Consider the following 22258-nt stretch of genomic DNA (forward strand, 5'->3'; position numbering starts at 1 on the left):
AAGTCTGCCACCCCAACAAGGAAGGACTTCCCAAAAGAACAGGAACTGATCTAGAAAATGAAGTATATGGATTAGGTAACTTTACGCTTAATCTTATGATCCTAAATATCGAATCCGAAGCTACTCCAATTTTGCCCGCCATGGCAGTATTTCCAGTAAAAGGTGAACTATGTGTAAGAAAAAATGGTTCCATACATATGGGCCATAGTAGATGCACCACTGTAATAGAATTCAGTGATCAAGGCAAGTCGACATTTAGAGCTTCCCGCCATTCCTATTTTATATGTGGTCAGACGGCATATGTACGTTTGCCTCTAGATTGGGATGGTACCTGCTACATTGGATTCCTTTTACCACCTGTTTTTCTAGCTCCTCCTGATTATCACAGAAATACTCATTTAGTACACAATAGAGAAAGGAGAGATCTCCCAATAGTCGATTACACTGAAACAGCATGGGAAAAATACACAGATTTCAATAAAGGTCTTTTTCCCTATATAGGTACCGTTACTAATAGTAAGCTGATACGTAGATTAACTAGAACCCTTGAAGCAGTAGTGAACGAAACTATTTCCGCCTTAGGCAATTTAACAGAAGAGCAGTCTGCTATGCGGATTGTTGTGCTTCAAAATCGTCTTGTCCTTGACGTCATCCTGGCCGATAGGGGCGGAGCTTGTAGGGTCATCGGATCAAGCTGTTGCATTTTCATACCAGAAAATTCGCCATCTGTATATAAAGCCATAACACGCCTTCATAAGATTGTGTGCCAGATACACCAGAATCCAGGCACCTGGACTTGGTCCGGTTGGTTGTGGAGCGTGTTATCAGCCTGGGGATGTAGAGTTCTATCCTTCCTAGGTATTGGCCTCCTCATACTATTCAGTTGCTGCTTATGCCTGCAATATGGACCAGCGATTTGTGGTCTGTGTGCCACATCGTGTATTCCACATCGTTCAAGATTCCGGAAGAAGAAAGAAGAACAAATGATGCTATATGAACAGATCAATGGATTAATGAAGATTGATATCTCCTGACGGGCAAGTAGGGGACAAGGAGGGAATGTGGAAATATGGATTTTTCTGGTCAGTTATGTCCCCTATCTTGGACCCCAACGGTTCTATGTGCATGTTACAAGTACATGTATGTTCCCTCAAGTTCCAGTTATGAAGACGCAAATACATGTGCGTCCACCGTTAACATGTCCTCTTTTAGATCCGCCATGAATGAGCCGGATATTCCATTCCTAAGTACGAAAGGCCACCGCCTTTATATGGTTCACTTATGCCATTTTACAGTTCAGACGAGTAGGCCCTGATTCTGTCATCAAGTTTTTCTTGCTTTCTATCTCTGAAGCTCCAGTCCGAGCCTGCATCTGTGACCATGAACTTTGTCTCATCCTCTGCGCGGCTCACGATGCCTGACATCAGCTTGCTGCCTGCCAAGAACTGTATTTCACCTTCGAAATTATCTGCTCCGCTCCCTGCCCAATGCATTCCTGTCTAGTAGTTTAAGTAAACATTCCGCCAGCTACCGAGCAAAGGCCCGGCTTCTCTGTCTTTATGCAAGTAATTCATAGCCCTGTTACTATGGAAGATTCCTACCCCCTCGCATCTAGTGTAGACACTTAGACGCTTGTACACGCACTAACAGTCAGTATAGTCAGTATAGAATAAGATTCTACTCCAAGAAGGCCTCTCTTTTGGATAACATAGTTCTTTAAACATAGGATGTTAGATATGATTTGGGATTAGGTTGACTTGACCCTCCAGACATCTGTCGCCACATGTAGAGCTAAATGTCAAGTCCCCTTCACCCCCTAGCTGCACGTCAATCACACGTCATGCTGCTGCGCGCGCATCTCTGCCAAGTATTTCTGCTGACATTGCGAAATTCTTTCATGGAACCACCCCATTATGACATCATGCCTGATGACGTTCCTTTGTTACGCCCAATCACGCCCATTTTCGATTACGCATGAATAATGTTATCTTCCTTATCAATTGTTACGCCTCTCGCATCTGCTTCACTGTAATGCCTATTGTATAAAAGTAATTAATTATCAATAATGTATGTACTTCACTTCCTGAACCTCCGTGGTGATGGAACCTGGAGACCACGATTCCGAATCGTATATTGGAATAAAGCCCATTCCGAACCTCTAATACCACGGATTCTGCCTCTTATTTATTGAGCTATTTTTATTATGTTCTGTATCAAATTAAGTCCCGGTAATTAAATTATTTACCACACTACTGTAATCAAATCAAAGTACATTTACAATTGCAAACCAAACTGTGTTACAATCTGTATATTTACTGCAAAGTACTTATCACTTACCTGTGCCAGGCTTGCTTGGTTCTAGGAAATAAAATAACTAAAAGAATATTTTTGATACAAAAACAATTGGTCTGAAGTTCAGTCTTTGAGTGTGTGAATTCATTTGCTTGACTGAGTGTCTACAACAAATGCTTAACACTGTCCTCTGATACTGCCTTACTGCTCGACCACACTACCACAAATAGAGAGTGAGGTGCTATCTAACTTTACCTCTGCCTAGCTTTGGGATTACATTGGACTCTGTGCACACTATAGCTCACTTTGGTATAGTATATACAGAGCCAGCTTCCTACAATAGGCCCTGGATACCTGATTAGCAGGAGCCCAGGGCACACTCAGTCAAAGCACATCAGCAAGTCAGCAAAAAGTGAGTGCAACCATATAGAAAGTGTCACTTTCTCACAACAATTTCTCTGAGAGACTGGTAACTGCAATTCACTTAGACATTGCTGGTGCCTGTTCTTAACCGTTTTCTTGGAGGACAGTGGTCTTGGCTCAAATGGTTTTGTCTCACATTTCACAGTCCTGGATTTAGGCTTCATATTATTAGTTACGGGCCAACTCCTTTATATTGAACATTACCTTCATGAATATCTGGTTACATTATTATGTTCACTTAAAACAGTGTTGTTGGGAGTGGTGCAGGAGGGTGACAGTTAATTCTTTCATGGTTCTTATATCTTGAGTGATAAGGGAACTGCTTTCATGTCGTCCAAAGCGATTGAACTCCTCTGGAATAGGACCAAAGGCTGTGTATCAGAATCACTACAGAGAGTAACTTGCTCCAACTTCTTGGTGGTGGGCTCAGTGCCTAAACACTGGATGGCCACCTGTTTAACCCAAGAGACTAGCCTTTGTGCTGTTTGTTAAAAGAGTCTGGGTTACCTCTGTGTTATCCCCTTAACTTAGTAAGCTGTTACCTTGGTGGTATGTTGAGTAACTATTGGTGACCAGTCAGTACTCTGTGCTCTCATTCTCTGGCAGACTCTGTATAGTGAATGACCAGCTCCATGTTCGCGAAGCCACTCCAGAGGAGATCCGCGAAGCATTTGTCACGTCAGCTCCAACGCCGTCCAGCAGCCTGGTGCCCACCCTTCCCTCGACGCACCAAGAAATGATCAAAGACTTCTCACTGCAATTCGGCATGAATTTGGAGTGGTCACAGAAGTGAGTTTTTTCTACTATTGTCTCCAACCCTCACTGTCCCACCCTCCTCCTTTCTTCCCATTCACCTTGTCCTTTGCATATTTTTAGCTCTATCTTCACCATCCTGATCATGTTTTATCACATCTTTAATGTCAATTTGTCAAGTTTTTGTTCCATTTTGATATCTTCAGCAATTTTTTGTAATGTATTTGTCTGGCTTATGTCTGTTGCTGACTTGTCTCCTTTTCTACTCTTTTACTTAATCTTCATGCTACTTAACTCTACACCTCTTCACTTACATTTTTCATGACACCCGCCCTCCTTATTTTTTCATTTTGCTCTGCCTCCATAACAGCCTGTCTTGACTTCAGTCAGATTTCACACTAACATCTCCTTTTCGCCCTCCCACTTCTTCAACCCTTCCACACTTTCACAGTCCCCACCCTCTCTAGTTTTTCTCCACATCTGATGTTCTCTTGATTTCCCGATAGGTGTCTTATTGACAATGACTGGGACTTTGCACTGGCAGCACTGATCTTCACCAAGCTTAAGGTGAGTGGACTGTAACAGAAATAAGGGTACTACCCAGTTTTAATTTCTATATCATTTTGGGCAGGACATGTGGCTTGGCTTCAGTCTCATTTCTTGGTCTGCCACCTCATATCCTTCCCCATCTTTTGCATTCATAACCTTTAGAAGCCTTCCTGTAAGTCTCAGTACATTTTTAGAATATTTTTGGTAGACATATACCCTACAGGAGAATACTATAACTGCACAAACTAGGCGCTTTGAACCATGAGCCTTGTCGAATCACATTCTGTGGAGTTATCCTACCATCTTGTGGTTTCATCTGGAATTGAATGGATGATTTGTGAAAACTAAATTTAAACTTCCAAATCCTACCATCCCTTCCCATGCACACACATCTTTAATGGTCTTCTCCTGATGTGGAGGAAATTTGGAGAACTTATATTCAGCATTGGTCTGGTTCTTTTAGCAGATTTAAGACTGGGTACAAGTGCCACTGGATTTACACTCTGACTTGCCCACAAATTGCCTTTCTTCAAGAGCTCTAGTTCTTACTGTGTCTCAGATGACTTGATGTCTTCATTTAATTCTTATTTTTCCTGAGTAAATGGATTTACACCAAGAGCTCTGGTTCCACATTATTATTCTGCCTCCAGGATGATAACCATGCTGCGGGGAAAGGGTTTTAAAAGGATGTAGATCTTGTAATCTGAAGCTGACCCACCTAAAATGATTCTGGCAATTCTCGGCTCCCCTGAAGGAGCCCTCCATAGTTCTTGTTAACAGAGCCGTATTCCAGTGCAGCAACTGACATTGAAAACTACACTGCCCATCAACCTGAAGTATGGCTAATCTTGTGAAGGGGCCGAGAGTTCCAACCTTCCGCAAAAGCACCAACTGCCAGTTCTCCAGCCTCGTTTCTTTCATAGATTTACATGATTGAATCATTCCCTGTCATCAAAGTGGGAGTCTCCTTGTAACTTAAAAATAGCGCTAAAAGGCACCTACAGCTTAGAAGAGCATAGACAGTTTCCACCTTAAGAAAGCTACCTCATTCTAATAGGCCCAAACATTCGCCAGTGAGGTTAAAGTGCTCTCAGATGTCTTCATACCTCAGATGTCTACCACAAGTCGTATGGAAGGACGTGCCAGAACTTTGCTCTTACTTAAGGTACAGGTGAGTGACAGTTCAGACCTTTTTCCTTGATATGAGATGGACTATTAAACCCTACTGTGTCTGAAAAATGGCAGCGAAAGAAAAATCTAAGAAAAGCTTTTTTTAAAGCTTGTGATTCCTGTGGGAATATGAAGGCTTTAACTGATCCTCCCAAGAGATGCATCGACTGTCTATACCCAGATCACAAAGCCAAAGACTCCAAGATCTGCAGAACATTCTTGGTCAAAACCCTCAATGGTCATGAGGGGAGACTTCTTAGATAGATTCAGAAAAATAAAGCATCTGAACAGCCAGTGGTTAATTTGTGCCGGTGCTTTCCAGTGCTTAGCACCCGCACTGCTCCAGTATTGGGGTATCTTTCATAGATTCACATGCCTGAATCATTCCCCGTTGTCGGAGAGGGAGCCACACGGTACATAAAAATAGCAATATATATATGCATATAGAAACCATATCATGGGTAACCTAGAACCAGGAAGTAAAGTAGCCAGAAATCAAAAGGAAAAAATCCTCCACTTTCATGACTCGTCCAAGTCATTATATATGGTCCAAACTACAGCCAAACGGGCGACAGCACCACTGCCCAGAATGTTCTCAGAGGCTCAGGCTCTCAGATTTTCTACCGCACGTCGTGTGAAGGGAGTCTCCCTGAGCTCTGCTCAGTTCTTCTTTGGAAAATGTTCTTGTGAGGATGTCTTCTTCAAAGAAATCTCTCTTTCGACCATGTGAATCTTGTGAGAAGCTCCAGCTGTTTTCAGAAGATCCCCACAAGAAATGCATTTACTGCTTGTATCCTGACCACCAGGTGAGAGACTGCAAGATCTGCAGAACTTTCCCACCAAAGACTCTGAGGGACAGAGAGGGGCGTCTACTTCTGTGACTACAGAAGATTAAAGATCAGAACAATCCCTTATCTGAAGTTGGGAGTGTTGCCTCTGTCCAGACTGCGTCCTCCAGAAAGAGGAGTGCTGACACAGATTTATCTTCTCCTGGGGCTAAGGTGTCGAAGAAACAGCATATCTCCAAGAGTGCTGAGTTGCCTTATACTTCTAAAAAGGCTCTTCCATCTTCTAAGAGTAAAACTATGCCTTCTACGCCCCCGAGAAAGATTGCGAAGTCTCAATCTTCAAAGCAAGTTTCTGACAAGGATTTACCTCAGAAACAGGGTCCCTCGTCGACGAGCTCGACGACGACGCTTTCGTCAACTAAGCCTTCTGTCGCCACTACGATGACGTCGACTGCAACCTTCTCGTCGCCGAAGCCACAGATGATAATGTCGTCGGCGTCTTCGCCGCTGGTATCTGACCCCGTCAGACCAGTTCCGTCGATGAAAGAGATTAAATCTACCATCGACGCTCTGACGACGAAGATTAAAAGAGTGTCGTAGACAATTGCCTCGTCGACGACTGCCTCATCGACGAAGTCCGTCTCGTCGACGAAGTCCTTCTCGTCGACGATGACTCCATCGACGCCTGCCTCGTCGACGACTACCTCTTCGACGGTTGCCTCGTCGACGTTACCACTATCTTCATGTACAGCTCTTCAGGTTTGGTCTTCGTCTACGCCTGCTGTATCTTCGACACCGTCTATGACACCATTTATGCAATTGCCTCCGTCGACAGCGACGTCTTTTTTACTACAAAGACGTGGATCTTCATTGGAGGTGCTCTCTCCAATTAAAATCTCTCCTTCTAAGGTTCCTCTTAGGTTACCTGAACAACTACTGGATTCTGAAGAGGATGATGAAGAGTCAGACGAGGGAGATAGGTTTCGTGCCGCCAGGAGCCCTTCTGAACTCCTCATTAAGTACCAAGATGTGGATCAAGATGACGAATTTTGTCCGGAGACGGTTCCTTCAGCTCCAGATCCAGTTCCTACGGCCCAAATGCCTTTGGCTCTGTTAAACAATCTGCAGTACATGTTGGACGATTACTATCGCCGTTTCCCTCCATCTGAATCGGCTTCTTCTATACCGCCCACACCTGTGCCTCAATCTTCGTCAGCTTTGAGGTCACCCAGGCCACATTCTCCTGTACCTTCGCATCACTCACAGGATGCTCACACCTCTGATGATGATAGAGAGGAAGGAGAATTGAATGACAGATCACTCCTCACGGAATGGGATGATTACCAAATTCAAACTCCGTCTCCTTCAACTCCTGCAACTGTTGATTCTCCTCATGTTGACATTGGAGGTTTTCACCTTCTTATGGCGAGGGCTACACAGCGTTTTCTACTTCCTATGGAAACAAAGAAGGATGATTGTTTCCTTTAGGATTTTAAAGATCAACCAAGAAAGCAAGTACGGTCTATTCCGAATATTGTTTTCATTTGGCAAGAAGGATTAAAAGTTATGAAGGCTCCGGCTTCTGTTCCTGCGGTCCTGCCCCGCCTTGATAAAAAATACAAGGCGCCGGACAATTCGCCTGCATGCTTGATAGGCCAACCAAAGGCAGATTCAGTTATCGCCCAAGCAGCTCAACGACGACCGCGGAATCCCTCCTCTCCGCTCCTCCGGATCGGGATGGTAGACGTCTGGACGCTATTGGGAAGAAGGTGTACACTATGGCTGTAGGAGAGTAGGGTCTGCTTTCTATGTTCACCCCCACTTTTTGCTTTTGCTTTACTGGTTTTCGACTTAGATGTGGCTGTGGGCCTGCTAATCAGACCCACAGCCCTGCTGTTCTCTCTCTAAATTAACACTATGTACTTTAGGTGCATAACCCATTTGGATAGGATCACCTTATTGGCCCCTGTACAGTGTACCCTAGGTACCCAGGGCATAGGTGTACCCTAGGCCTACCAGGGGCTGCAGCATGCATTATGCCACCCCTGGCCTGGCCTTCCATTTTGACACAACTGGCTGATCACTCAGCTGGGGCAAGGTCGTGTAATCACCCCTTGCTTAGGTGTAGTATTCCTATACCTAACTTACATATAGACACGTGTACCTATCAGTCACTCCTATGGCAGGCCTTAACAATCCTGGAGGCAGAGTGCTTGGTAACATGTGAGATGGTGCTCTAGCATGAGCTGAGCCTGTCTGCAGCTTTCGGAACCAAGTCCTTATAGCTGTTCTATGATATAGCCTACCATATACTCTTAAAGTGCCTTATAATCTTAGACGGTTATGGTAACTATGGTTTGGCTTTATCGAAACATGTCGTGTAAGGTGTCTAACACTGTGGAATAATACCCCCATACCATTTCTGGACATGAGGATATTATTCCCCCCTTCTAGAGGGAAAGACATGTTAAAATCATACTTCACTGTTAGCCTCTGACCAAAGCCTCAGCATCACAAAATGGATGCTGCTGCCACGACACAAGTCTGACCTCCTGCAGCTGGGAGTGATCCCAGCCAGGGAGGCCTGGACAATAGGTTTCCTGCTTGGGGAGGTGCTAGCACCTCCCCAGACAGCCTTTAGTGTATTGGGGCAGGGTGGGCTGAAAGGTATGAGACATGCCTGGGGCACACAAGGTGTTCCTTGCATAGTCCAGTTCAAACCGGCGCTGGGGCACTCCAGCCCCAGCTCTGGCGCGAAACTGGACAAAGGGAAGTGGGTGTAACCACCCCCTCCCAGGTCCCACCCATAAGGCGTGACCTAGCAGGTATCCCAGCCCCCCAGATTAGTATAAGAGTGGGAGTTGGGCCTCAAGAGATTAGATTATCCTGAACCTGCAAACTTGAACAGAAACTCTGGACCTTCGACATTCGACGAAAGAAGAAGACTGAAGAATCTCCCTTGTGGCCAAGGAGTGGCTACCCTGTGCAAACAGGCACCATCAAGAGACTACCCTTTGCTTTGCCCACGTTCTACGAGGAACCGACTGCAGAGCCCGACCAGAGCCTTGACTTCCAGACTTCTCCGACCCTGATCCACATCCACAGCAGAGCTGAGATCCGTGGAGCGACGTGGGACCGGCTACCTGGGAAAAGTGGCTAGTAACTTCAAGCGCAGCTTCTGAGGCACCCTCGAAGTTGTGCACCGGCATCATCTGCACCGAAGATCAGCCCCCCAACACTCCACGAGTCCTGCGTGGGGCCCTTCTGCATTTTCCTGCTTGCCGCGTCTGTCCGGTTGCTTGCCCGCTGGCTAGTGGCCTTTGTGACGACGCACCCTGAAATCTTCTGCGCTGGTTTGGCTCCTCCAGACTGGCTCCCGCTTCTCTGCAAAGAAGAAGCACCCCAGACCTTCCTGGTCTGCACCAGAAGCAAGTCCTCCGTTCTTCGTGGGTTCCGCTTGCCAAGGCTTGGTGAGTCCTAGTCCAACTTCGACGCCGCCGACAGCAAGAGCCTTCGTGGGACAGCTCGCCTCCTGGTCCGGGTCGTCCTCGACGCTTCCTGGTCCTCCTGGCTGCAGCGACAAGCTTCACCTTCACCTGCAATCTTCACGACATCGCCTGGTTCCTTCCTGGTTCCACGTGGTCACTGGCTAGTGACCTTGACTCTGTCCCTTCTGCTTGCAGGTCTCTCCTCTTCTTGATCCCAGCCTTGGGATCCACCGGACACTCTTCACTGACTGCCTGTCAGCATCTTTCTTCAGGCATCCATAGGAGTCGACGACGGAAACCGACGCAACTTCACCCCTATGCACCCGCAGCCTGTGGGCTAGGTAACTTGGGTACTCCGGTGCTCATCAGGATAGTGACTATCCTAGTGTCTAGTTTTCCAGTCTCGACTTCCTAGCTACTCCGGAAGTGTCCTAAATCTATCGTTTTCTAAACTGTACTATTGCTAGTGACTTTTATGCTCTGTTTCCACTCTGCACACGAATCCCGTGGGCCTCCCACTTCCTAACTAAAGCTAGTGTAGTGTAGCCCCAGCGATTCCCTAGGCCTAGGCCTATTCTATTTCCGTGACAGTGGTCCTTATACCACTTACTTAGTATATGGTTTGCGTGGCCCCTAGGGCCTAACTGTATTACTTACCTGTGTGACTTAATGTATGCTTAAATAAGACTGTGTTGTACTTACCTCTAATCTCATAAAGAGTGCTGAGGGTTTGACTAGAATAAATACACTTTATTTTATATATATATCTGTTGTGGTGTCCTTTCATTTGGTATTCAAGGGATTATATATGGTATCACAGCTGGCTTCACATGCCATTCAGAGTTTAGCCTAAGACTGCTCTTGTCCATGCTACCACTAGGATAGCTGGTCTATAAGGTTGACTTTACAACCAATCACCATAAGGGTATTTGGACTGATATAAGGTGTACACTAGAACTAGTGACATCATACATCAGGCCAACTTCTCACAATGGCAGCGACGACAGTTCGTGCAGCTAACTCACTAGCTATCTTAGGACTATATGATAGATAAATGTGGTCGGACATTTCTCCCTACATCGACATGTTGCCTGAGCCCTCTAAGTCAGAGGCGCTTAAGATCCTGCAGGAAGGGGAAAGAATCTTGGCTGAGATTATTGATTCATCGGTGGATGTTGCATCTACAGGTTTTCGACAACTGGCAGGTGCCGCAGTCCTGCGGAGGCAGGGCTGGTTAAAATCAACATCATTTCGCCAGGAGGTTCAGGCTAAAATAATTGATATGCCTTTTGATGGTGAGTCTTTTTTTGGGCAGCATGTTGACGAGGCCCTACAGGCCATTAAAAAGGATACCGAGACAGCAAGATCTCTCGGAACGCTTCAGTTTCGTAAACCGCCCTTTCAGGGTGCGAGAGGCCACGGATCCTTTTCTAATTGAGGAGGATATAATCAGCAAAGACAATATCAGTCCTATCAAAGTAACCAACGGTTCGAGGCATATGAGCTACAGATCACACACTTAGGATAAGATCACCATCTGGTGTTGGGCTCGGATGATTGCAGGTTGTTGTTGTCTTCGGAAGAAGCCTTTTGGTCACGAGATAGCTGTACAACAGTGTGCATGGGCATCCACTCCATCCTCAGATTGTTTTTTTCCGCCATTGGGTTCAGATGAACTTTTCCACTCGGCTGAAAACTTCTAAAAATCCAGCTTTCGAAGCGAAAAACCTTTACATACTTCAACTCGACGTCGAAATTCAATCGGACCGGTTCCGGACATGGCTCATGGAAAGGACACCTTTTAAAAAATGCCCCCGATGTGGAGCAAAGTTCCCCCACAGTGACCACCACGAGGTCTGCAACCTGTGCCTCTCGCCGGAACATAACGAATCCAGCTGTCCGGCCTGCGCCGTATTCCGATCCAAGAAAACCATCCGGGACCGAAGAGCTCGACGCCATATCATGGCCAGACCGACTCTAGAACCAGAGGACATCTTTGATCAGGGCCCTAATGTCCCGGAAGAAGATTCCGAGGAACTCCAAATTATATCCGAAGCGGACGACTCCGATGACCCCATCACTCCGGGGCAACGAGTGAGTACCAGTGCCCCTACCCCAATCCCCCCAAAAAAGGCATTGGTCAAGACTCCGCCAGCTGGCCCCAGTCGCGACCGAAAACTGTCTTCAGAAGCCCCGCCCTCTGGCTCGGCTCCGAAGAAATATAAGCCTACAGGTGGCTTGGGCTCGAGCAAACCACATGTTATAGTACCCACAGTACCTTCGGCACCGAAGACTCAAGACCTCTCGGCACCGAAGCAGGCTCCAATACCCTTGATACCGAAACCATCGAGACCTATTGATAAACCGGCATCTAAAGCTATCAATCTTAAAGATTCCCTCTCTGCACCGAAATCTCCACCGGCACCAAAACGTTCTTCGGCACCGAATTCTCCACCGGCACCGAAATCATCATCGGCACCGAAACCATCATCGGTACCAAAACAACTGTCTAAAGTCCAAAAAGACTCTGCCGATCACCCAAAACATAGATCGAAACCGAAAAAATCGACACCAAAGCCACTTTCGGACAATGAAGAACTTTTTCACCCTGATCCCACGCAAAAAAGGATTTATATCAATCCAAAAACTGGACATGTCACCGCTGTGCCATACAAGAAAAGGAAGCAGGACACAACACCTTCTCCAGCTCCCATAAAGAAGAAGGACTCAGCCACCTCACCCATTCGTCCTTCCTCTCCTATACCACCTCTCACCCCACCCCCCCTGCCCCCACCTCCTTCTCCTCTACCATCTCCTTCACATACACCACCTCCACAGGATGATGATGATGGCTTAGGGGGAGGGGGTGATCCGGATGACCTTAATGATCCTAATGATCCTTTCACACTTTCGGATACGGTACCCTTAGACGACTGGGCTTACCCTTTACCTGATATTCCTGATCCCACTACATACCCCTCCAAACCCTCCCCTCCAGATGACCACCTAGGGTTTGGGCAGCTGATAAACAGGGCAGAACTTTTCCATGGCGTCACCATGCATTCAGATACACCCGAAGAAGACTTTCTTCTAGACACATTTGAACAGTCTCAAAAATCAGTTAAAATCTTGCCCATGATTAAGGCAGTCATAAAACACGCCACAGAGGTTTTTAAAGACCCCGTCAGAGCTAGGGTTCTTAACCCTCGAATTGAAAAAAAATATAGACCTGCCCCACAAGATCCCGCTTACTTTAAAGCACAGCTCCCTCTAGACCCTTTAGTAGTTTCAAACGCAAGAAAGCGGGCTAACTCCCACACAACAGGAGACACACCGCCCCCAGACAAAGAGTCCAAGCTATTAGAGGCCTCGGGCAAAAGAGTTGCAGCACAAGCTGCTAACCATTGGCGTATTGCCAACACACAAGCCCTATTAGCTCGATATGATAGGGCTCATTATGATCAGTTAGAAGATCTTTTACAACACCTACAAGATCAGTACAAATCCCAGGCTAATGACCTCATTCACGAGGGAAAACTCATATCTAACGCATCAATTAAATGTGCACTAGACGCCGCGGACACTGCTTCTAGGGCGGTCAACACAAGCATACTTCTTAGACGCCATGCATGGCTACGTATTTCAGGCTTTAAGCCAGAAGTACAAACAAAAATACTTGGCCAACCATTCAACCAAGAGCAACTATTTGGGCCCGCAGTAGATACTGCACTTGAGAAGATGAAAAAAGATAACAAGACTGCTAAATCAATGGGAGCATTACAGTCTCCACAACCACGAGGCTCCTTTCGACGCTCCTTCTATAGGGGAGCCTCCAAAAATATTGGAACAGACACCTCCTCCACCTTCAAAACCTCCGCACAAACATCCCCCAACAGAGGATATTTTAGAGGAGGATATAGGGGAAACAACACCAAGGGCCGAGGTCGGGGCAATACCAACACCTGCACCTCTCCAGCCACTAAACAGTGACTTGCCTCCACTCCCCCCAGACCATTCCACTCCGGTCGAGGGAAGACTCCAACAGTTCCTACCTGTCTGGAATTCCATTACAACAGACAAGTGGGTAAGACAAATTATCCAGTTTGGTTACTGCCTCGATCTCACAAACACCCCCCCACACATACCACCCATGTGCGCGCACCGTGCGCGGCTATAGATATTTATGTACTTTAACTTCAATTTTCTCAGGAACTACTGAACAGATTGACTCCATATATGCAAAAGGCACATCCCTGACCTGAGGACTACCTCTTTGCCAAATTTCAAGTAATTGTGTTCAGCCGTTCGGGCTGTACCTTCGACTAAAGGTCCTATGGGAAAATGAATGCGGAAGACGCGTTTTGGGACCCTCCTTTTTTCTCGGCCCCCGCTTGACGAATCCCCCCGAGACTTTCAGGGTAGGAGCTGAGCGGAGCGCTCCATTAGTTTTGAAAAATTCGCGAGGATTCGTCAACCGGCGCCAAAGTTATTCAAAATAGAATTTTGAGATTTCCTATGGAAATACGGTCCTAACTATAACTATCTACTGGCGACCGCCAGTAGATAAAAAAAAAATATATATATCGGTAGTGCTACACAGCGGAGCACCCAAAGTACGCGCCAGACGAATGGAGCAAGGATGACAGCTGCGGAATTGGAGGCTGCAGAGCGAGGTGGTTGTGAGCGACGGCCAGCATGCAAGTCTGTGTTCCAAAGCACGGAAAGCCTTACCTGGTATACTGGCGCCCTTTGGAGACTGGGCACCGTAGATGCTGATGCGGAAACGGTGAGGTCTGTCATGGCTTGTCTAATTTGATGTACATCAGTCTCCCCCGACCTCCATGATATGCTCATTATGGATTTACATTTCGAGCTGCTGCTGAATTCAGGTTGTGTGACACTATTTTTGATATCCCCATGCTTAACTTTGGACTGAATTTAAAACACCCGTTTTAAATAGAGCATCCCAAAAGAACACTTGCAAATTCAAACCTTGTCTGCCGGCATACACTAACGGACTTTGGTATTCCAAGGCCAGCAAAGGGAATTATGGGTCCTGTAGTTCCATGGGATAGCAAAACGAAAGCGCCACGGACATTGGACTACGCTCCCATGTTATGCTAGTAACGGGTTTGTTCCACAAGTGCATTTGCATGTTGTCAATTCAATCATGCCCTATTTCTTACGGGACTAATTGATTACAACTGGATGGCTGGGTTTTCTGCTTTCTATTTCAAGCACAGCAAGTGTCACAAATCATTATGCAGCCCGATTTTATGTACTGCAATTTACGCAGTTTTCATTTTATTTGGCTATCCGTTCAAAAATGTTAGTATGTGATGAGAGAAATGGCACTACATCTAAACATTATATGCCTCCACCCTAAATGAACAGATGCTATTTTTATTCTCCGTGTTATTACACTGTAGAATTACAATCCATTTATATCATTCAGCTAAGCATGCTAATGAGACACTGCGCCGAGATCTTCACACATTAGCTGATACTTTGGATTACTGGCACTGAGCAAATTTTAGTTGAGATTTGCCAGTGACCTTTTGCATATAGTCTTTCTACCATGTCCATACATGTTTGAAGGAGTGGGAGGGCGCTATATATATCCCTAATATGTTGGTGTCATTTGGATTGATAAAGCCTGCTGTGCAGGCGAAACGCGTCTCTCTTTTCTGTGGGGTCGAGGGCGACTTGAATTACCATTAAATCAGCCCCATATCCACAGACCGGTGTGCGTACCTCTTCTTTGGGGAAGTTGGTTTGGTGATGTATGTGTATGTATATATATATATATATATATATATCTCCAAACTTTCACAACAAAAGCAATCGACGCCGTGTCTGTGCGCAAAAAATATTTTTTAATGCCAGCTGAAAATGCTAGACGCGTTTCGCCTGTCCTGCACTAGCTAGTGAACAAGCCTGCAGGACAGGCGAAACGCGTCTAGCATTTTCACCTGCCATTAAAAAATATTTTTTGCGCACAGACACGGCGTCGATTGCTTTTGTTGTGAAAGTTTGGCGAAATTACTGATGACCGTGACTGGGAGGTCTTTACTTCGACGCGCCCTTTGGTCTGGAGGCAGCGGGTGTTCCCATTCGTTTGTGGAGTGTATATATATATATATATATATATATATATATATATATACTTATGTTTGTGATGATAATATCACTAGTATTGTTATGGAGTTACTGCTCTCTACTCTGATTCAGGCATGTGAATCTATGAAAGATACCCCAATACTGGAGAAGAACAAAAGTTAATTACCTGTCAGTCAATTACTTTTATTCGATCAATTAAAGATCATAAAAAGAGACAAAACAAACAGATAGTCACATTGCATAAAATACAGGGCAAGAATACATCAATTACAAATCTGGTTATAAATAGCATTGTCAGAATTTAAAAATTTGAAGAGAACATATTTCATAGGTTCAATTCTAAGTTAAAAACAATAAATAGGATATAAAAATAAAATTTCCATCTAAAAAACTAACAGGGATAGGATACTCCATAACTAAAGACCACCATCCGTCCCTACCACGTCAATTATGTTAAGAGTGGGCCGCACTCTGACACGCTTCTTGCTGATGCGAACAGCTGCGACTAAAAAGTTTGCTACATAAAAAGCAATAGTAATATTGGGCAGGAGTTGCAAGAACAGAAGCGCAGGCCGAACCTGAACAAAGCCAGCGCCTTTAAGTAAAGGTAACAAGTATTTTGTCCTAATCTGTGCAAAATGTTCACAAAACATAATAAAATGTAGTGTGTCTTGGCAAGAAAAATTACCACAATCACATGGGGTAGCATTATCAGGGGTAGCCCATGTGGGATAAAAACCTAGCACAAAATGTATCAAGTTTAAACGAAATTTGATTAGGAGAGACCTGTGAAGTGGGCTGGTTACAAATTCCAGGTAGGGTTCGAGACCAGGAACAGTAATTAACCCGAAGTTCCTTCTCACTAACGGCTTTTTTAGTTCTGTATCCTCCCTCTCGGCCATAAATCGTGTCAATAGTGCGGTCTTAATCCCCATGATGTCCTTCTTATTAATACAGTCAGGGGAATTAAATTAACTCTGGTCTGCCTACTGTGACCAACATCTTTTTAACGTATACTAGCCATGGAATTGTATGGGCTCTATCCAGGGCAAGGCAATCCTTAAGTATCAAATGAGTTAAAAGAATTTCTTGGTTAAGCCAAGTTTTTAACCAACATATAACAGGGGCCACTTTGATTAAGTCGGCAACAAACCCCAAACCCAGTTCTGAATGAGTTGTAAAAGTGGGTGTGGACTGGGGAACAGACAGCAAAGATCTTAAAAACTTGTTTTCCACCCTCTGAATGGTGTCATTATTAGTATAGCCCCATATGGCAGAGCCATAAGTGGCTATTGCCAAAGATTTAGCTTTATAAACTTTCAAAATGGCCTCCAGGGGGCGAGCTCCCAACCGTTTGGCAAAACCAAGTATAGCTGCGGCGGATCTTGCCATCGAATTGCCTTTTAGTTTATGTTGCGGGCCCCACGTGCCCTTCTCGTCAAAAATGACCCCTAGATAAGTAAAAATTGGGACCCTTTTGACCTCATGGCCTAGACAAAAAAAGGATTTAGATTTCTTTTTCCTACTGGCCTGGCCAGTGACCATGACCTGTGATTTTTGAGTATTAATTTTCAGGTCTAATGATGTCATAAAGTCACCGAAAGAGGCCAATAGTCTGTCAAGAGCCACCCCTGAACGCGCCAAAAGCACGGCGTCATCCGCGTATAGGAGAACTGGGATCTTGGTGTCTCCTACACGTGGTACATCCACCACTGCATTGGCCAGGCTGGGTCCAGGGCATTTATATAAAGTGTGAAAAGGAGAGGTGCCAATATGCACCCCTGCCTAACGCCCCTCTCTGACTTGAAACAGCTGGTGCACCTTCCCCCCTGGGTAACTCTCACCGAGGCTGATAAGCCACGATGGAGATCTGCCAAGAATCCAACCAGAGGGGGATCAACCCCGATGTCCAGGAGAATACTCCACAATTTTGACCTGTTAACCAGGTCAAAAGCTGAGGAGAGGTCCATGAAGGCCATATACAGAGACCCCTCCTTTGCAATAGTATATTTGCAAATAAGTAGGTGGAGTTCTGATGGATACATCTGCCAGTGGATTCCTCACCTTGTGAATATCCCCTGCGCCAGCAACATTCGGAAACTTTTGTAGCAGTCCACGCCGATGAGGTCGAAGACGACGTCACAGAGGCACGGCTCCGCTCGCGACTCCGCTGACGTCACCGGCTCCATAAGAAGACCTCCTCGGCGTGATGACGCCAGTTCCCTTTTTTCCGCGCCGACGACGCCAACGGATTTCGGGAATCATTACTGGTAGCTTTACCTGTTACTTTGTGTTTATTCTGAAGATTCTCTGTCTTTCTTCGAGAATGTCGACAAGGAAGTCTGGTTTTAAGCCTTGCCGTGAATGTGGCAAACACATGTCCATCACTGACCCGCATGACGATTGCGTTTGGTGTTTGTCCTCGGACCATGACGTTGGAGGTTGTTCGAGTTGCAGGAAAATGAGCTCGAAGGCTCTTAAGGAGAGAGAGGCAAAGCTCTTTATCGCCCGGATGAAGAAAAAGGAGAAAAGAGGTAGAAGAAGATCCAGGTCGAGGTCGAGGTCGGCTTCCAAGTCGACTTCGGGACATGCTTCAAAGAGCAAGAAGCATAAGAAGAAGAGGAGGCATTCGTCGCATCATAAGGCTTCGACGTCGAAGTCGAAATCGCCTGCTCGGCGTCGAAGGGAGTCAGTGTCTCCTTCTCCTGTCCCGGCTTCGCCTCCGGTTCCATCTTCTCCGGTGTCTTCGCCGGCTCCGGCTGAATCCCCGGTGCCGGCGTCCTCTCCGGCGCCGGTGCCATCTCCAGATCCTGCAAGTCCTCGGGCTCCGTCTCCGACTCCGGCCCAGGATGAGGATCGTCAGGCTCTGGGTGAGTCTGTGACGCCGCAAGTTCCACCGTCGGCGCCGGCAGGCCCGAGTCCGGTGTTACCTGACCAGTATCCGGCTTTCCCCAATCCAGGTCAGGACCCCTCGCATTATCTCAATGCAATGTACGGGGTGTTCTCTCGGGCCATCTATACCTCTGGTGCACCCATGGGTCCGATGGTTTTCAATCTGGGTGTGCCGCAGGTTTACCCTCAAGCACCATTTATGCCGTTCTTCCCAGCAACGCCGTCTTGGCAGATGCCGGCGCCGAGAACATCGACGCCGCTTCCCTCTTCGCCGACGCCGGCTGCTCCAGCTGATCCGCGTTCGACGCCACTGCCGGCGCCGTCGGATTCGATCACGGCGCCGCCGACGCCGCAGGTGCGGATCCGTTCAAGAAGGGAGGCGCAGAGAGTGCTGGAGGAGAGACGCTTTCTGATGGATGAGGCTGAAGAGGGGGAATTGGTCGAATCTGATGAGGTGTTCGACGAATTGAAGGAGGCAAGTGGTCTGGATTTGTCTCCGGAGTGGGAGATCACTCCGCCATCGGATGAACCCTCTAAAGACGCGGCACCCTATCATGCTGTAATTAGAAAGGCTGCAGAGTTGTTGGACCTTCAATTGCCATCTACTGAATTCAAGTCCAATATTTTAACTGAGGTGTTACATTCTCCAACTGCGGTCTCAGAGCCTCTGTTGCCTTTCAACGAAGCAATTTTGGAACCTGTGCTGGATGTATGGCGCAAGCCTTTCTCAGCTCCTGCAGTCTCCAAGGTAGTCGCAAGAAGGTATAGGGTGGCTCCAGGGGATCCTGAATTTTTATCTTCACACCCTTCACCTGAAAGCCTAGTAGTTCAGGCGGCTTGTTCTGGACGGTCGAAAGGGGCATTTCCTCAAGTCCCAGGGGACAGGGAGGCAAAGAAGGTGGACCAATCGGCCAAGAAGGTCTTTTCATCAGCCAGTATGGCATTAAAATCTTCAAATGCGACTTGTCTGTTGGGACGCTATATCCATGCGCTTATGGACTCGGCTAAAAAGTTGGCGCCAAAACTGTCAGAGGAGGATAGAGGAGGCTTCAATGAAGTTCTATCGGATGCCCAGGCGGCTGCTCGCCAGGTTATACAGAGTGGCCTGGATACAGCAGACTCAGTTGCCAGGGTCATGGGGTCTTCAGTTGCCACCAGGAGGGGTGCATGGCTTAAGTCCTCCGAGTTCTCTTCGGATGTCCAGACAACTTTGTTGGACTTACCTTTTGATGGGTCTGGTCTGTTCGGGAAGAAGGCTGATGCTGCTCTCGAGCGCTTCAAAGAGAGTAAGGCTACGGCTAGGTCGTTGGGCCTTCAATCCCAGCCGAGGGGTACTTTTAAGAGGTACAGAGGCTTTGGAAGGGCGAGTTTTCGTTCCTACAGACCAACCCAGCAGCAGCAGCAAGGCTCTCTGTCCAAGGGATATAGAGGAAGACTTAGAGGTCGCTCACGTGGCCGTCAACTCTCCTCCTCCTCTTCCTCTTCCTCAGCCCCTCCCACCACCGCAAAACAGCCCTAGATTCGACATTCCGGTTCATGCTGGTCCTGTGGGGGGCCGGCTTACCCATTTTCTGCAAGATTGGGAATCTGTAACTACATATCTCTGGGTTCTAGATCTTGTAGAAAATGGGTATGCCCTTCCCTTTCGGGAATTCCCTCCAAATTATCCTCCTTGCCAAGGGGCTTGCTCGGAGGACCACCGTCTTCTCCTGCAGGAGGAAGTCCTGAAGTTGTTTCAGAAAGGTGCGATAGAGGTGGTTCCAGAGCAGGAAAGGGGTCAGGGATGCTACTCCCGGTATTTTCTGATTCCGAAAAAGGACGGCAGATTGCGTCCGATATTGGACCTCAGGATCTTGAATCTTTATCTGAAGCAAGAGAAGTTCAAGATGCTCACCCTTGCGCAGGTTCTTCAGGCGCTGAATCAGGAGGACTGGATGGTGTCGCTCGACTTGCAGGATGCGTATTTTCACATCCCCATTCTGAAGTCGCACAGGAAGTATCTCCGGTTTACGGTAGGGTCGCAACATTATCAGTTTGCGGTCCTCCCGTTTGGTCTTACTTCGGCACCACGAGTCTTCACAAAGGTGATGGCGGTGGTGGCAGCCCATCTCAGAAGGTCGGGGATTTCGGTTTTCCCTTATTTAGACGACTGGCTGATCAAGGCGGAGTCGCCAGGGAAGGTGCTGCTCCATCTGCAGGATACAACTCAGCTGTTGTACAAATTGGGTTTTTCGATCAATGTGCCCAAATCTCACCTGGTGCCCTCTCAGCGCAACCTGTTCATAGGTGCGGTACTGGACACTACTGTGTGTCGAGCATTCCCTCCTCCTCAAAGGATTCTCGACATACAGGAAATGATTCCTTTATTTTTCAACGGAGCGGTCGTTCCAGTTCTGAAGGTCCTTCGCCTGCTCGGTCTGTTCGCCTCCTGCATCCTGTTGGTCAACCATGCACGCTGGCACATGAGGGCACTCCAGTGGTGCCTCCGCAAGCAGTGGTATCAGCACAGGGGAGATCTCAGGGAGTCTGTGAGGATCTCCAGAGAAGCTGCAGCGGATTTGTCTTGGTGGAGCGTGGAGGGCAATCTGTCCCAAGGAAAGCCCTTTCATCTACCTCCATCGGTGGCCACGGTGATAACGGATGCATCCACTCTAGGGTGGGGTGCTCATCTGGGGGATCTGGAGATCAAAGGTCTTTGGTCTCCAGAGGAAAGGTTGCTTCACATCAACCTTCTGGAGTTACGGGCGATACGTTTAGCACTCAAGGCCTTCCTCCCTTCCCTTCGCGGTCAGTCTGTTCAAGTCCTGACGGACAACACTACCGCAATGTGGTACATAAACAAACAGGGAGGAGTGGGGTCTCTTTGTCTCTGCAGAGAGGCCCTGCGTCTATGGTCCTGGGCTCGGGACCATCAGATTTGTCTGATGGCGAATCATCTGGCCGGTGTTCTGAACGTGCGTGCGGACAGTCTCAGTCGGCAGTTTTCCGCCGACCACGAGTGGAGGCTCCATCCGGAGGTGGTTCGTCACGTCTTTCGGACGTGGGGAACTCCTCGGGTGGATCTGTTTGCCACCCGCGAGAACGCGCACTGTCCGTTGTTCTGCAGTCTCCAGTATCCGATGCAGGGAGCGTTGGGGGATGCGTTTCAGTTGAGTTGGGGCTCTCGACTCCTTTACGCGTTTCCTCCCATACCCTTGATTCCTCGGGTTCTGAGGAAGATTCGCCAAGACCGGGCCCAAGTCATATTGATCGCCCCGGATTGGCCAAGAAGGGTGTGGTATACAGATCTTCTCCACCTCTCCTCGTGCCCTCCGCTCCATCTCCCTCTGAGGGCAGACCTCCTCTCGCAGTCGGAGGGGCAGGTTCTACACCCCCACCTCCAGAGCTTACACCTTCATGCCTGGAGATTGAACGGGGCAACCTGAATTCTTTCTCTCTCCCTCCAGATGTGGTGGACTTTATTTTATCGGCCAGGCGACACTCCACCAAATCCATATACTCCTATAGATGGTCTAAATTCGTTCTCTGGTGCGGAGAGAGGTCAATTGATCCCTTGAAGGCTCGTTTGTCTAATATTTTACAGTTTGCCCTTTCTCTTGCTCAGCAAGGCTTTGCTGTGGCTACTGTAAAAGGATATTTATCGGCTTTGTCGGCTTTCCTATGCCTGCCGGATCAGCCGTCCTTATTTAAATCACCTATTGTGCTTAGGTTTCTTAAGGGCCTCATGAATAAATTTCCTCCTACTCCCTTTATTGTACCTCAATGGGACTTAAACCTTGTACT

General features: G+C 47.2%; 1 protein-coding gene across 5 annotated transcripts in view; it reads left to right on the plus strand.

Annotated features, from left to right (window-relative positions):
- Positions 1–22258, plus strand: part of LOC146798697 (nuclear RNA export factor 1-like) — an 801269-nt gene that overhangs the window by 672009 nt on the left and 107002 nt on the right. For all 5 annotated transcript variants that reach the window (XM_085626008.1, XM_085626009.1, XM_085626012.1 and 2 more), the window contains exons 19-20: positions 3322–3504; positions 3975–4035. In XM_085626008.1, coding sequence (XP_085482134.1) covers positions 3322–3504; positions 3975–4035 — 244 coding nt within the window. The remainder of the gene's footprint in view (positions 1–3321; positions 3505–3974; positions 4036–22258) is intronic.

This window comes from Triturus cristatus, chromosome 9, assembly GCF_964204655.1.
Source record: "Triturus cristatus chromosome 9, aTriCri1.1, whole genome shotgun sequence".
NCBI classification, from domain to species: Eukaryota; Metazoa; Chordata; class Amphibia; order Caudata; family Salamandridae; genus Triturus; species Triturus cristatus.